This window comes from Diabrotica virgifera, chromosome 8, assembly GCF_917563875.1.
Source record: "Diabrotica virgifera virgifera chromosome 8, PGI_DIABVI_V3a".
Taxonomy (NCBI): Eukaryota; Metazoa; Arthropoda; class Insecta; order Coleoptera; family Chrysomelidae; genus Diabrotica; species Diabrotica virgifera.
Genome location: NC_065450.1, coordinates 184,241,914 through 184,259,832, shown reverse-complemented (window position 1 = coordinate 184,259,832; position 17,919 = coordinate 184,241,914). Strand labels below are relative to the sequence as shown.

Sequence of the window (17,919 nt, the reverse complement as noted above, 5' to 3'; positions counted from 1 at the left end):
ATATACCTAAAGCTACGTAGAAAAAAGTTACAGAACAATGTTTGAGAAGTAACAAGCAAAATGGGCCAAAATCGCTGTGAGTGGCGAACTTTGAAAAATCATGTTTTGGAAAATATAAATCATAGAGACTTCTACCAAACGCTGTTTTAAAGAGAATGGATGGAAGATTTTTTTCCGTGAAGCAATGCCTATACCCATATCCCCGTGGAAAAAAGTTATGGGGCAAAAAACAAAATTGCTATCATTTGTGTTTTTTTCTTGCTTTTCTTTTGAATATATTTTTGTAAAAAAAATATTTTTGACTTTAAAAGGTGATGTCTCGATAGTAAATTTAACCTGGAACAATTTTCCTGTAGACACGGTTGTACCAAAAGTGCATAGAACTCACCCTAATTCGCCCTGTGCCTAGGGACTAATTCACCCCTTTCTCAAAAACGCACCCCTTTAAATGGTAGCACTCCTCGGGTTTTTATTATTTAGAGGTCCATTGACCATACGAAATAATAAAACCCCGTTAACGTTGTAGTTCCTTTCTAAAATACATAATCAATAGCCTAATTCTAGCGTATATAAAATGTTAAAATTAAAACTCAACTGTAGCCTTAGGCTTTCTTAATATTTTGCTTTTTGACTCATTCGCTTATGTTGGATAATAAAAAAGTTAGGTACTTTAACAACAACTAGCAATGTTATTCATCAATACAGGGTGTTTCTAAATAAGTGCGACAAACTTTAAGGGGTAATTCTGCATGAAAAAATAATGACCGTTTTCTTGATAAACATATGTCCGCAAATGCTTTGTTTCCGAGATACAGGATGTTGAATTTTTTCTTACAAACTGACGATTTATTTATTGCTCTAAAACTGGTTGAGATATGCAAATGAAATTTGGTAGGTTTTAAGAGGTAGTTACTGCGCATTTTTTGACATACAATTAGGAGTTTTATATTCACCATTGGCGTGCATACGGGTTTAAACATTTTAGATTCATCCCGTATGCACGCCAATGGTGAATATAAAATTCTTAATTGTATGTCAAAAAATACGCAATAACTACCTCTTAAACCCTACCAAATTTTATTTGCATATCTCAACCGGTTTTAGATCAATAAATAAATCGTTAGTTAGTAAGAAAAAATTCAACATTCCGTATCTCGGAAACGAAACTCTTTTGTGAACATATGTTTATAAAACAAACGGTCATTATTTTTGTATACAGAAATACCCCTTGTCGCACTTATTTAGAAACACACTGTAGTGATGAATAACATGGCTAGTTGTTAAAGTACCTAACTTCTTTATTATCCCACATAAGCGAATGAACCAAAAAGCGAAATTTTAATAAAGCCTAAGGCTACAGTTTTAATTTCATTATTTATATACGCTAGAATATTCCACAGGGTGTTCCAAACTTTGAGGAAAAAACACACTATCATTTTTACATCCGGTATATAATGACATTTACATGTTTAGCAATAATATTATTACGTCGATATTCTTGAAGAATAATGCTATAATATACTAAAAAATCACTTAAATCGGACAACAGGTTTAGGAAAAACGAGACATCAAAAATGTCCCATTCTTAAGGTGGTGCATTAATTTTGATGCTTAGGTAGTGTACTATTTTGGCTATTATTACAATTATGTAAATAAGCAACATTTATTTACCATTTTTGATAAAATTTGTTATAAAAACAATGACAATGACATTACAAAGATATTGTTCTGGAGCTATTTCCTTGTGGCATTTTTATTATTAACTATTTAGATGGGAAATAAGCCACAATTAAATTGAAAAAATAATTTTATTTTTCGTTTCGAAAGCCCAAATCGGGTTTCGTTGTCAAAATACAAAATACTACTAAATTAAACAAAAATGTTGTTGCTAAGTAAAATAATTCTTCTAATAATTTATTTAATCTGACTCATTTATATTGGCAATTCAGACGTATTTGTGACGGATATTCTTGAGTTGGGATTGATTTCACGTAATCGAATGAACTATCTTTTAGTAAAGTTGTCCCAGGAACGCAACTCATAAATATTGGCGATATCATTTTAAAGTAGAAGACTTTAAAATGATATCTTCTACTTTAAAATGTATAATATACGTCTGAATTGCCAATATAAATGAGTCAGATTAAACAAATTATTAGAAGAATTTTTTTACTTAGCAACAGCATTTTTGTTTAATTTAGTAGCATTTTGTATTTTGACAACGAAACCCGATTTGGGCTTCGAAACGTTAATAAAATTATTTTTTAAATTTAATTATGGCTTATTTCCCATCTAAATAGTTAATCATTACAAAGATAGCTCCAATATTGTTATACTTCGCCGCTACTCACGCTGGCATCGTTTCAGGGTACCCCCACCATGGTCACGCACGGGGCGAATAGGGACCTGAAGTGATAAACGCATTTAAATGGGGTTCAAAAATGAATAACCATTTTCAATTTCGCTGCAAAACGAAAACACAGCCGAACCATATTCTAGTCCAATCAGAGCGTGCCGCAAGCACCCCTACCGGTTTCGAAACTTATTAGTCTCTCATCAGGAGGCACATATGCTGCTCTCCCCGATCCAACCAAAACAAACCCCAGCGTGCAGTCCCGGATTGCAACGAACGAAATGGCATAGATGCCCTAGCGGCAACTGCTAGCAAAAAGTCTCTTTTTTACCTAAACCTTAGACGGCAGTTCCTGAAATGGCGCATAATTTCAGTCAAACAAAGTAATAATGATTGTAATACAGCGTTTGCCGGCAATACGTGGAATGACTAGGCTTTTCACGGAATGACGTGTTTCGCCGATTGCCTACGACATATATATGTTACGGTAAAAGTAGATAATCTGGCAATTGTATACAATTACCAGAGTCGACGGTAAGTGTAGGAAATTTTCTTTAAAAACCCTTTATTTCCTACTTTTACCGGTAATTGTATACATTTCCCATAAGATCTTGGTAAAAGTAAGAAATTCAAATTATAACGATCGACACGCAAGTGCAATGGCTTTGTTTACCTCGTGCGTAATCAGTCTTCAGTCTGCAGTGTTGATTGAGACATCAAAAGTGTTTATATCCTGATTTGGCAATGTGCTTCGTGTTTTTTATCTAACAATAATGTTACCTACCTATTTTTTTTTTTTTTTTTTTAGTATATTTGAAGTGTTTTCTTTACCGTGTGTTGTTTGAACTATTGGTACAACAAGTAGAAGAAAACCAGTCAAGTCCTGACTCTGAAGAACGTAAAGAAGCAGAAGTGGATGAACCAAATGAGCTTCTAATAGAACAAGAACCAAAACAACTTGACCAACCATCAGTGAATGAATCTAACGCGATTCTAGAAAGAACTTCCTTCTAATTAAAGGCAGGATTCTGTTACAATTCAGAGAGGCAAGATTCTTTTGCAATTAAACGGACACGTGCAAAGGAAGGTCTTGAAAAGCAAGCGAAGAAAATGCTTAAAACATCAAACTTGAAATTTTCTCCTGGTAATGTCGGTGATACGGTAAAATTAATGAGTGCCAGATGATGACAGGGCACGAAGTGATTCTAGAAATGTTTTGGCTGTTATTATGAGTGTTTAAAATGAAATATACGAATTGGATACTAAATAAGTAAAGTAGTAAATAGGTAAAGTAGTAGTATTAATTCTGGCAAAAAAAACTCAATTCAGGTTAAACAAAATGTCTCTTGTTTTTAATTTAATTCAATAAAATCACACTTTTTGAATAGCTGTTCAAATTTATTGTTTTTATTTTATCAATGTATACTTTTACACAATGATAACTGTGTACAATTACCGATAAAAGTAGATAATTGAAAATAATTTCTTACATTTACCGTCGACTCTGGCAATTGTATACAATTACCGGTAATTATACACAATTACCAATTATCTACTCTTACCGTAACATATACATTGTAACATTGTAAAGTATGATTCGGGAGTGCTCCTAGTAGCATTTAACGTGTCTTGGTTTGTTTATTTCTACTGCATTTTGATTGTAAATTTATTATAGACATATTTTAATATATACGCGTAGAAATAATATTTTGGAAGATTTCTATTAATGTACATTTAAAGAAACATACCCTAACTTGTTTTATTTGATTTGTATAAGTGGAATATAAAGCGTTTTTATAAAGCGTTCGGATTACACTTAAGGCTCCACGGGCGACAAATTTACGCTAGCAGTAGCCGTAAAACGAACTTAAGGTTCCGCGGAACGGAATAGGAATAGCCGAACTGTAGCGACTACAGGACTTGTGCGTAGTCGGTACAGTTCGGCTATTCCTATTCCGTTCCGCGGAACCTTAAGTTCGTTTTACGGCTACTGCTAGCGTAAATTTGTCGCCCGTGGAGCCCTAGCTGCGATCGAACAAAGGCGACATTTTGGCATAAATTGGTAAAATTTATTTGACAGTTGCGATGATGATACTTCCCATTTGTTTTTATTCTTTACTACATAACATAAGTATTTGTTTTATTATATTTACTGTTTTTATTATTTACTTTAACGTAAGATTATAGATAACTCAATTCTTGTTTTCCTAAAGTTTTTATTTATTCACATGGAATATTAATTTGTTTTGTTGTATACCTAATCCACTTCCGCCAAACCTATGTGATATTTGATTTAAAATGAATTCAAGAATTTTTGTAATTGGGCAACAATGTCAACTTAGATCTCTGACGTAGATAATGACGTGCAACGGTAAGTATATTGGACGGACTGTAGTAAGAGAAGACATTATTTTGTGGAGGAGATAATATGGCCTGAAATGACTGCTATTCTTTTTCTCATGAGCATCTTTCAGTGCGTCACAGTTTTTCGATTTCTTTCTAACGCATTAAATTGTATGTGACAGAAAAAAGGCACGTCTGTGATTACAGACATTTATAACATTTATTCTAGTTATCGATAGTATATCTATGAATATAAGCTGTACAATTTATAAGACTATACAAATCAAAGAAAATACCATTTTATAAATGCAATAAACACAACTGATTTGTTTTTATGCCAAATTGCAAATAAAATGTGACAACAGTCACATGTATTATCCGTGTATTATCACGGACTTACCTTTTTTTCTATCATTTGTGACGCACTGAAAAATGCCCATGAGAAAAAGCATACTATGGTCATTTTATTGTATAAGCTATGGACTATTTCTAAGAATTTTCAGTCTCGCGATTTGAATTTGACTCTATGTATCGGATCATACAAAGATTAAAAATATGTAAATGCCAAATACTTACCCCTATTGCTCCTCCTTTCAACAGCTTACTTCTAAATTCTTCAGACGGGCTGGGAAATGTGTGTTTCTCTTTTTGTACTCTATGAATCGAAGGGCCAGACGAATGAAGATAAAGATCATAATCAAATGTTATCCTTTTCGGTTCGTTATTATTCTTCAGGTATATATCGATAGGAATGATAAAACCGGCATACCCAGAGGCTCTGATCGAAAACGGCGGATCCTTTACAACTACAAATAAAATATATTACTTTATTTTTATTATATTTTTAAAATATATACGTTTGATGTATAATAACAAAATATCGTAATAGTTCAATTTTTCACATGCCAGAAATAATATTATATTTTTTGAATATAATAGTTATATACTGAGTAATAGTTTCTAGTATCTGGTTTCATCCCTACCCTGGTAGGGACATTTGTGAACTAAAACCGAATATTCTATCTCTCTTGTGTTAGCCGCCGAAGGCTAAAAATCTCTTGATTGTTGGCCGTCGAAGATAACACATCTCTCTCAGTGCAAACCTTTCTCTTGGTTCATCTATAGCGGAATAAACGCTTTTTCTCTCTGTGCAATAGCGTAAAATGCTAATCCGTTATAGACACACCGCTAATCCGCTAAAAACAATTAAACCTCATACGAGAAGTAGCCGCATGCGACGTTGATCAATACGTGAGTGAACAGTGACTTGGGTAAGATTTTTCATAAACTTAATTAGATATTGTTAGAGGTAGAATCCTCTTTCAAGTAATGCAGGAACTACATCTCAAACACTTATCTAGTTACACACCTACTTACTGGCCCACTGACCCTAGTAGACTTCCGGACTGTCTTGACTTCTTTGTAAGCAAAGGTTTTGGAGAAGGCTATCCCAATATTGTACCAAATTATGAAATTGCTTCAGACGATACCCCCGTAATAGCGACGCTAAATTCAAGATTTGTTGAGAAGGAACGTCCAGCAAAACTGCACAATCATAAAACCGACTGGAATGAGTTCAGGGAAGAAATACATCAAAAAATAAACCTTAATATTTCTCTCAAAACAAAAGATGAACTTGAATTGGCAGTATACGAATTTACTACACTTCTCCAAGAAGCTGCTTGGAATGCCACTCGAGAATGTAAAGATACACAGAATAAAAGAAACAATCCTATTAATATAAGAAACCAAATTAAAGAGAAGAGGAGACTAAGAAAGATATGGTAAAACACAAGGCAGCATCAAGACAAAACGAACTACAATAGAGCCGCAAGACAGTTGAAAAATACAATACTACAGCACAAAAACTCGTACATCGAAAATTATCTTCAAAATTTAACACCAATAGCAGATATCGATTATTCACTTTGGAAGGCTACCAGGAAATTAAAACAACCCAGTAAACACATACCAGCATTAAGAAACCCAGATGGCTCATGGTCGAGAACAGATCAAGAAAAAGCAGAGGCATTTGGAAAATATCTTGAAGAAGTTTTTCAACCTCTACCCTCTGTCAGTGCTGAAGAAGATGAGGCTATCTATGAAAGTCTAGCAACAATCCAACAGCCAAGTGAGCAAATTAAACAAGTAACAAAAAGAGATGTAAAAAATACTATTCAATATAGACTGAAAACCAAAAAAGCTCCTGGCTATGACCTTATAACAGGAACTATCTTAAAAGAGTTACCAGATAAAGGTGTAGTTATGATAACACAACTATTCAACGCCGCAATAAGGCTCAAAATTGTACCAACGCAATGGAAAATTGCTGATATAATAATAATCCATAAACATGGTAAACCACCTCACGAACATACCTCTTATCGTCCTATTAGTCTCTTACCGGTACTAGCTAAACTATTTGAGAAGCTATTAGCGACCAGGCTAATGAAGATAATAACTGATAACAATCTTTTCCGGATCACCAGTTTGGTTTCAGAGAGAAGCATTCAACAATAGAACAAGTTCATAGAGTCTTGATATAGTAAATAAAACTTTTGAAGAAAAAAAGTACTGTTCTGCACTTTTTCTTGACGTCAGTCAGGCTTTTGATAAAGTCTGGCAAAGGGTTGCTCTTCAAAATAAAAATGAACGTTCCTGATTCAATGTTTACTATACTAAAATCATATTTAGAAGAAAAGTACTACCGTGTCAAGGATCAAACAGATACATCAAAAATCTACCCTATACGATTTGGAGTCCCTCAAGATAGTGTTCTGGGTCCTATATTATATCTAATATTTACACACGACATACCAACAAACGAAAATGTAACGACTACAACATTCGCAGACGACACAGCTATGTTAGTCACAGATGAAAACCCCGCAACAGCTACCGAATTTCTTCAAAGGCATATTAGGAACATTGAAAAGTGGACAAAGAAATGGCGAATAAAGATCAATGAATCAAAATCACAACATATCATATTTACAAAATGTCGTAAAATATCGCCCAATATAGAAATAAATAACAAAGAAATTCCACAAGCCGAAAGCGTTAAATACCTTGGTATGCACCTGGACAAAACTTTGACATGGAGAACACATATATGGAAAATTCATTATATATGTTACAGTTCAAGTTGATTATCCAGTTGGAGTTGACTTTTACTAGTTCGAGTCAACTCTAACGGCTGGTTTCAGTAAAAATTGATTATAAATATAAAATGAAGATTTATATTCAACATTTACTAGTAAAAGTAGACTCCAACTAGGAAAAGTATACTCTTCCCAATGCCGTTTAGTAAAAGTTGATTCTGATTCACACAAACAGCCGATTCTAGAAATTAAATGTTCCTGAATATGTTCAAATTACTCTAGGTTGTATCGTCGCCCCCGTTAGGTAAATTACTCCGATTCGAATTTTTCGCACAAACTTACTCAAAAAGAGGTCCTTATAACAAATCTACTGGGTGCTAGGCAGTACCTTGATCGATAAATTATTGTTTAAACAATTTTTTTAGACAAATTCACAAAAATAATTTTTTCACTTCGAATAATTTTTTTTTAGATCATTTGGGTTATTCAGAGCAAAAAAAGGTATTTTGTGATTTTTCTCTAAAATTGATTGTTGTCGAGTTATACGCTATTTAAAATTTGAAAAATGCGAAAATAGCCATTTTCAAGGCTTAATACCTTTCAAGGCTTAAATTATTATTATTAAAGTCCGAAAGTCACCAAATAAAATTTTAACGACCCCCCTACAAGATACTGAAGAAATTTTTGTTATTATTTTATTACTAAGCGGTTATTTTTAATTATTGACAATGAGCGCTAGGAGCGTATTGACGCAGCTATCAATTTGAGTGCGAGTGAGATGCACCATTGCACCATTTTGACATTTAAAAATTCAAACTTCTGTCAAACCACAAAACTGTCAAAACTTTTTTTGTAATTTATTGCTCACATGTCATCACCATGACAAGGCGAAAGTTCTTCTTCTTGTGGTGCTTTCTCCTTTAGTGGAGGTTAGCGACTACACTGGCAAATCTGTCTCTGTCCAATGCGGCTCTAAACAAAGATGTTGAATCAAGGCCGGTCCAGTCTCTGATATTTCTAAGCCATGAAATCTGGTGCCTACCGGGACCCCGTTTTCCTTCAATTATACCCTGGATGATCAGTTGCGCGGGGCGGTACTTTTCGTTTCTCATTATGCGTCCCAGGTAGCTAACTTTTCTGACTTTAATGATTTTTAGCAGTTCCCTATCTGTACCTATTCTCCACAGAACATATTCGTTGGTGGTGTGGGTTGTCCAAGGTATTTTCAAGTGTCTTCTATAAAACCAGAGATCAAAGGCGTCCAACTTGTTCATCAGTGTTGTGTTGTGTCCAGGCCTCCGTTTCATACAAAAGTATTGACCACACATAGCAACAGAAAACGACATCTAAGGCCGATATTAATGCTACTGTTACAAAATAAGCCTTTCATTTTGATAAACCCCTGTCGGGCTACCTCTATTCTCGCTCTTGACTTCTTGTTTATAATCAAGTTGATTGTTGAACCAGCAACCAAGATATTTGTACTGGCTTACGTATTCAAGCTGTTGGTGTTTCACATATTTATTGGAAGAGGTAAATTTTTGTTCCTTGATATTCTTATAACAAAAAAAAATATAAGACCTGAAACGAAAAAAAGAATATATAATACCATATTAAAACCAGTAATCGTCTATGACTCAGAAGTGTGGCCGTTATCACAAAAACTTAAAAGTAACCTATAGTTAGAGTTTCTTATAAAGAATATATAATACCATATTAAAACCAGTAATCGTCTATGGCTCAGAAGTGTGGCAGTTATCACAAAAACTTAAAGGTAACCTATAGTTAGAGTTTCTTATACAGATGGAAGTCATCATGTTTTTTATTTAAGTTTTCGATTTCTTCACATTGTTCTCTTATGCATTTTTCTTTTGAAATTTTTATTTTTTGTTTAATGGTTCTATTTAATGCTTTGTACATTGCTTTGTGCTGTTTGCATTTTCTTCTTTCATCCACTAAATCCAATATTTCCTCTGTCATCCATCTTTGCTTCCGTGGTCGCTGTTTTGTGAGCATTTCAGTTGCCGTTGCAAGGGCGTGTACATTGTTACTTCAGACACACTTTAAACCCTTCATGTACTGCTATCTATATTTACAATTTTCACACAATAAAACCTTTACACTTTACATAATATGAGATAGAGTAGATAAAAATTATTTTTGTGAATTTGGTTAACAAAAATTGGTTAAACAATTTTTCGACCGCGGTACCGCGTGACACCCTGTGTATTTGTTATAAAGATTGTTATACGGATGTATTTCTTTGAGTAAGTTTTAGCCCAATAAATGACCGTTTTGGAGTGTAATTTTCAGGGGCAACTTCGAATTGCATGAAAATTTGGATTTAGGTTCTACTTACCCTCCACTTCAAAGTTGAATTTGTGCCTCTGGTTGCTTTTACTTGGGGGGGGGGTGACAGTCACCCCTTCTCGGGGGGTGAAAAACCTGTGTTTAAAATAAGCCCGGAAATGGATAAATTGACAGATTATGGGCAACTTTCGTTCTATAAAGTTTTTTTTACGTAAGTCAATACTTTTCGAGTTATTCAGGATTGAAGATGTTGATTTTTCGACAAAAAACTACGTTTTCAGACCGTTTTTCGCAAATAACTCAAAAAGTAAATATTTTATCGAAAAAAATATTATTAGCAAAAGTGTAGCTTACAAAAAAACAAAAAAAAAACGGTGTATCAGTAAAGTATATAAATTGAGTGAAAGCAAAGTTGTAACTCATGAAAAATACGTTATTATTCGTCTAATTCCAAATCGAACAATTCAACGCAAAATCACCGAAAATTTAAGCACTTTTCGGGAAAAGCTTAGTAACATTCTTAAAGTATGTAAAAAACTCTTAAACTTGTTTTTTGCTAAAGTTTCTAGCACCAAAAATAAACGAGTTACACTGAAAAAAAAAGTTGGCTTCTTCTTTTGGTAAAAAACATTGTGAAAACCTTCCTCTATTTAGCACCCTAAATAGAATTAATCGTTACTGCTTTACCATTTATTTTAACTGTATGTGTATTGTTTATATGATCTGTAAGTTTGATTGGTTTGAAGTGCTTATTTTTGAAAAAATTTGGTTTTAAAATAAAAAAAATTTCTAAAAATTTTTGAAAAATTTCTTTTTTTCAAAATTACTTAACAAGTATTAGTGATAAGAAAAATCTTAAAGAGTAAAAAATGTAGGTTTTGCTATTATTAATATGCTAGTTTCATTTTGTTTCTCCGCAAGGCAAAAATTGGTTAAGATATGGCTGTTCAAAATTTGCATACGCTCGTGATTAGTGACCCGTTCTAGTTTTTTCAACTATAACCCTTTCAAAAATAAGCACTCTAAACCGGTGAGACTGACAGACCATATAAAAAATAGATAATTAAGTAAACTTTTTGTAAAGCGGTAGCGATTAATTTCATTTGGGGAGCTAAATACAGGGAGATTTTCATTTTTTTACCAAAAAAAGAGGGCCAACTTTATTTTGAGCGTAACTCGCTTATTCTTAATGCTAGAAACTTTTGTAAACAAATAAAATAAAGATTTTTATAAACACTTAAAAAAAGTTTAAATGGGTTTTTCCCGAAAAGTGCTTAAATTTTCGGTGATTTTACCTTAGACGAATAAGAACGTATTTTTCATGAGCTACAACTTTGTTTTTACTCGATTGATAGACTTTACTGATAAACCATTTTTTTCGGTGTTTTATGAGCTACACTTTTACTAAGGATATTTTTTTCGATCAAATATTTACTTTTTGAGTGATTTGCGAAAAACCGTCTGAAAACGTAGATTTTTTGTCGAAAAATAAACATTTTCAATCGCAAATAACTCGAAAAATGTTGACTTACATAAAAAACTCTATAGAACAAAAGTTACTTAGAATCAGTCAATTTATCCATTTCCGGTCTTTTCTTGAACGTATGTTTTTTACCCCCAAGAAGGGGTGACTGTCACCCCCACGGAAAAGCATCCAACGGCACAGTTTCAACTTTAAAGGGGAGGGTAAGTAGAACCTAAATCCAAATTTTCATGCAATTCGGAGTTGCCCCCGAAAATTACACGGTATCGCCGTATTTCCCGTTCATTTACTGAGCTATTTGTGCAAAAAATCGAATCAGAATAATTTACCTAACGGGGGCGACGTTACAGACTATACTAATAAGTAGTTGAAACGGTCAAAACAAAGAAACGCACCCTCATCAAAAATGCACTTGAGATTCTCGTATAATCAACATTTACTGAATCGATCCAGGAAGAGTCAACTCCAACTAGTAAAAGTTGATTTAAATTTTTAAAATCAACTTTTACTGCTCGTTTCAGTTGGAGTTGAGTCCAACTAGTTGGAGTCAACTCTAACTGAGAATCAACTTGAACTGTAACATATACAATCCTTGCGGTTAATATCGTACTAAGCAGTATTACTATAGCCTAAGATCAACCCGGCAGAATCCGAAGATATTTTCGCGCTAATACAATTTTAAGAAACTTTTTCACAAAAAAAATTAACTATTTCTATGGACTTTCTAATGTGGAAATAATAAGACATTGGTGTTTACAAATGTAATAGTCGGATGAATAAATGTAAGTGCTGCCTTAAGCAATAGTCGGGGATAATGTAGGAAGAAAGAAGAAAGGATTGATATATGACTATGGACATTAAAATAATAAACCGTGTTTAGTTAAGTAATGAGCAAAACTTAATCTAAACTTTTAACATAATTTACGGGAAAACCTTCCCACAGTGTGTAATAAATTCAAGTATTAAAATAATTATGTAAAAAGTTGGAAGCAACCAAAATAATCATACCTTGTTCATTAAAAATATGTACATATATAACAAACAAAAAAACGTTAACGGTACAAAGACTCTTAAAAACAACATTTATTTCACAAACAAACGTAAACATCAATAAAATAAAATCGCTGGAATGTATCGTATCAGTAAAAGTAGGTATACCTAGGAAACGAATTGTCAAATAATAAAAAAGAATATTGTGTTTGGATAAATTAGCATATTATTTATTTAGTCCAGTAAATGAACGTGAAATACGGCGATACCGTGTAATATTCAGGGTCAACTCCGAATTGCATGAAAATTTGGATTTTGATTCTACTTACCCTCCACTTCAAAGTTTAATTTGTGTCGTTGGTTGCTTTTACTTGGGAGGTGAAACCCAACTCGCCACTTCTCGGGGATGAAAAAACATACGTTTAAAGTAAGTCCGGAAATGCTTAAACTTACTAATTCTAAGCAACTGTTGTTCTATAGAGTTTTTAATTAACTCAATACTTTTCGAGTTATTGGCAAGTGAATATATTAATTTTTCAACAAAAAAATACGTTTCCAGGCGGTTTTTGGCAAATAATAACTCAAAAATTAAGTATTTATCGAAAAACATATGATTAGCAAGAATGTAACATATAAAAAAACAAAAAAATGTTATATTCGTGAAGTCTAAAGAACCAGTAAAAGCAAAGTTGTAGCTCGTGAAAAATACGTTCTTACTGATCAAATTACAAATTAATCAAAAAATGAAGCACTTCTCAGAAAAAAAGCCGTTAAAACTATTTTAAAGCGTTTAAAATATTTATTTTTATATATTTTATAAAAGTTTCTAGCACCAAAACTAAACGAGTTCCGCTCAGCTCACAATGAAGTTGACCACTTTTTTGGGTAAAAAATATCGTGAAAATCTCCCGCTATTTAGCAAACCAAATTAAATTAATTTAATAAATAACAATTTACTTTACATGTATTTTTAATCAACTATTTTCAATAGGAAATAAGCCACAATTTTACCAAAAAAAATGATTTTATTAACGTTTCGACGCCCAAGTCGGGTGTCGTTGTCAAAATACAAAATAATACTAAATTAAAAAAAAATTTTGTTGCTTAGTAAAAAATTCTTCTAATAATTTATTTAATCTGGCTCATTTATATCGGCAATTCAGACATGTATTATACATTTTAAAGTAGAAGACTTTAAAATGATATTGCCAATATTGATGAGTTGCGTTCTTGGGACGACTTTACTAAAAGATAGGATACTATTTGATTACATGAAATCAACCCAGCTCAAGAAAGTATTTTTATGTGATCTGCTAGTTTCACAGGTTCAAAGTGGTTATTTTTGAAAGGGTTGTAGTTGAAAAGGCTAGAACAAGTTACCATTCATGATTTTATGCAAACTTTGAACAGCCATACCTTACAGAAAAACAAAATAAAACTAAAATATTTAAAAAAGCAAAAACTACATTTTTTTACTTTTATTTTATTACTTTAAGTTATTTTGAAAAAAAAAACGACATTTATCAAAAATTTTAGAATTTTTTTTTAATATAAAACCATTTTTTTTTAATAAGCTCTTCGAACCGTTCAAACTTACAGATCATAATATAAACAATACATATATCTACAAAGTAAATGGTAAAGCGGTAACGATTAATTTCATTTAGGGTGCTAAATTGGGGGAGATTTTCACGATTTTTTTTAATAAAATTTATTTTATTTAAAAGTAAAACTTTTTTAAACAATTTTTAAAAGTTTTAATGGATTTCCCCGAAAAGTGCTTCATTTTTTGGTTATTTTACGTTGAAATATTCGATTTGGAATTTAACGACTAAAAACTTACTTTTGATGAGCTACAACTTTGCTGTTACTGGGTCTATTATAGACTTCACATATACACCATTTTTTTCGTTTTTTTATGCTATTTCTTGCTAAGAATATATTTTTAGATAAAATACTTACTTTTTAAGGTATTTGCGAAAAACCGCCTAAAAACGTGTCTTTTTTTTGTTGAAAAATATAAACATTTTCACTCGCAAATATCTCGAAAACCATTGACTCAGTTAAAAAACTCTACAGCGTGTCGACTTAAGTTGGAAACATATGGGAAACTTTTTTGTTATTCATTTTACGAAAAAAAGTTATTCTTTATAAAAAGTTCTGCATGCTCTAAAACCGAAGATTCAATCATCAGTCATGAAATTTTGTCAATATTATACGAGGTGTGTCAAAAAATATGAACTTCGTTTAAGAGTAAAGTACCTTTATTTCTCTCAATATCGAAAATTCTTATTATGAAAATTTGTTTGGAAATACAAAACTAAGATCAAATATGAAATTACATGCTTCTAATTGGAAAAAAATATTTTCCAGTTTTTTTTTCAAATTTATTGATGCTAACTTCGTTTTTATTTATTACACATACGATAACTCTTTTATTATTACTTTTACGAAAAAAAGGTATTCTTTATAAAAAGCTCTGTATGTCCTAAGACCGAAGATGCAACCATCAGATATCACATTTTATTAATTTTATACGAGGTATGTCAAAAAATTTGAATTTCACTCAAGAGTAAAGTACCTTTATTTTTCACAATATTGAAAACGGTTATTAAAAAAGTTATTTAGAATTAAAAACTATGTCTCAATATGCAATTACATCCTTCTAATTGAAATATTGTGAAATATAAAGGTACTTTATATCTTTAGCGAATTTCATATTTTTTGACACACCTCGTATAAAATTAATAAAAGATGATATATCATGGTTGTGTCTTAGATTTTAGACCCTGCAAAGCTTTTTATGAAGAATAACTTTTTTTCGTAAAATGAATAATAAATGAGTTATCATATTTGTAATAATTAAAAATAATGTTGGGTATCCATAAATTTGAGAAACATTTTTTTTTTCAATTAGAAGCATGTAATTGCATATTTGATCTTAGTTTTTAATTCCAAACAAATTTTTATCGTAAGAATTTTCGATGAGAGAAATAAAGATACTTTACCCTTGACTGAAATTCATATTTTTTGACATACCTCGTATAATATTGAGAAAATTTGATATTTGATGATTGAATCTTAGGTTTTGGGGCATGCAGAACTTTTTATAAAGAATAACTTTTTTTCGTAAAATTAATAATAAAAAAGTTTCCTATATGTTTCCAACTTAAGTAGACACGCTGTATAGAACAAAAGTTGCTTAGACTCAGTCAATTTATCCATTTCTGGATTTATTTGAAAAACTTGTTTTTTCACCTTCGATAAGGGGTAACTTTCACCCCCCAAGTAACAGCAACCAACAGCACAATTTTAACTTTGAAGTGGAGGGTAAGTAGAACTTAAATCAAAATTTTCATGCAATTCGGAGTTGACCGTGGAAATAACACTCCAAAACGGTCATTTACTGGGCTAATTGTACTGAATGGGAGACTAAAAACTAGTCAAACGTTAAGGTAAGTGCAGGTCCGGACTGGCCGCAAGTGGTTTTTAATTTTGACAGTCTCGCGAATTAGAAATATTGTCCAATGAAATATTACATTTATTAGGTCTGAGCGTGTATTTTTCAGACGATGCAATTTTATTTTTTATGTGCAGGGGGTTAGTTTAAGTTCAAGCTTAAGTGCAAGCTTAAGTTCAAGTTTGTGGGGTCGCCACCCTTGACCCCCAATCGCCATCTTGGAAAAAGGGGGTGCAAAGGGTTTTTGCGCTGTATCTCGTAAACTAGCAACCCTACAGAAAATTTTATGTGACATTATTTGTAGCAAATTAAATTATCTACAACTTTATTCTTACTACTTTTTATCGTAAAATGGAAAATAAATATGTTTTAATAAATTTTCCTTTGGGTCTTTAACTTTTGTTCTAGTCATTTCACAATCAAATTACATCAGAACAATATTATAGAGGGTTTTTCAACGAATCATTTTCACTACGAATTAATTTAATTTCATTAATTTTTCTGGGTTTTACAGTGCTCCGAAGTTGACCGGTTATGTATATATGTATTTTCTTATTATATATTTCTTATATAATAAAGTGCCCACACTTCTCTATCAGACCAAACATAGCACTTAACCATTTTTTGTCTTAGTTCCAAACTGAGATGATTATTGCAATGACTTTATTTTTGTAAAAGGAGTTTTAGTCATTGCTATTCTGCGTTTTATTTCTAAGACTGGATCTAGTTGGTCAGTTATGACCGTTCCCAAATATGTCACCTTGTGAACTTTTTCAACTTGGACTCCATTTAATTGAAGATCTACATCTGGATATGGGTTATGTCTAAAAAAACTAAAACTTTGGTGTTGATTGAGTTTATTTTAATGGTCATTTCTTCTCCTACTGCGAATCAAGCAGAATTTGGAGACCTTCAATATTATCTGATAGAATGACTGTATCTTCTGCGTATCTAATTGCATTAAGTAGTCCCTCTTTGATTTTTATTCCATATGATGTCTGTCTTTCAAGTGCCTTTTTAAATAACAGATCCGAGTAAACATTGAATAATGTTGGCAAAAAAATTTAACCTTGTCTGACTCCTCATTGTATGGAGATTTCGTCGGTGTAGTTATCTCCAATTTTTACGACAGCAGTTTGATTCCAGTACAAATTTTTAATGACATGAATATATCTGGCATCTATTTCCATATTATTACCATCTGCATTCATTTTACATGCTGTACCAAATACATATTTTCTTTGATCATGTCATTTTTAATAGAATTAGCGCACCCCCCCCCACCCCCCCCCCCGGTTGCCATAGCATTTCTAAAACCAAATTGGGTATCTTCGAAATCTTCTTCGCATTTGCGTCTAATTCTGTTGTGAAGTGTTCTTTGGAAAATCTTAAGAGTGTGGCTAACTAGGCTAATTATTAATCGATATTCTGAGCATGTTCTAAGAAAGATATTTGGACCAACACGTTGCAGCGATGGTTCGTGGAGAATTAAAATGAACCACGAGCTGAATGAACTAATGCAGAGCGAAGATATTGTTAGATTTGTAAAGTCTCAAAGACTAAAATGGCTTGGTTACTTAGAAAAAATGCCAGATAATCGAGCTGTAAAAGTAATCCAGAGATGGAAGCCCCAAGGAAACAGAACAAGAGGAAGGCTCCGTAAAAGATGGATAGACGACGCAGAGAGGGATCTTAAAACCATGAACATCAGGCAGTGGCGAAGGAAAGTATCCGACAGGGCAGAATGAAAGAACATTGTTAAGCAGGCCAAGACAAAGGGTTGTAGCGCCATAAGAAGAAGAAGATTCTGAGCATTGTGTTTTATAAATATTGTGACAAAGATGAACTTGAGCCAGTCTGTGGGAATTACTCCGGTGTT

General features: G+C 32.4%; 1 protein-coding gene across 3 annotated transcripts in view; it reads right to left on the bottom strand.

Moving 5' to 3' along the window:
* The window catches only part of LOC114337486 (protein ENL), a 136,682-nt gene that overhangs the window by 79,032 nt on the left and 39,731 nt on the right, over window positions 1-17,919 (bottom strand). For 2 of the 3 annotated variants that reach the window (XR_007700085.1, XM_028287933.2), the window contains exon 2: window positions 5,273-5,502. Coding sequence is in view for 2 of the 3 variants with exons in the window: in XM_028287933.2 (XP_028143734.2) it covers window positions 5,273-5,502 (230 nt within the window). In the remaining variant the exon portion in view is untranslated. Of the gene's footprint in view, window positions 1-5,272; window positions 5,503-12,598; window positions 12,706-17,919 lie in introns of those variants that run through there. The other variant, XM_050657986.1, reaches the window with a different exon arrangement.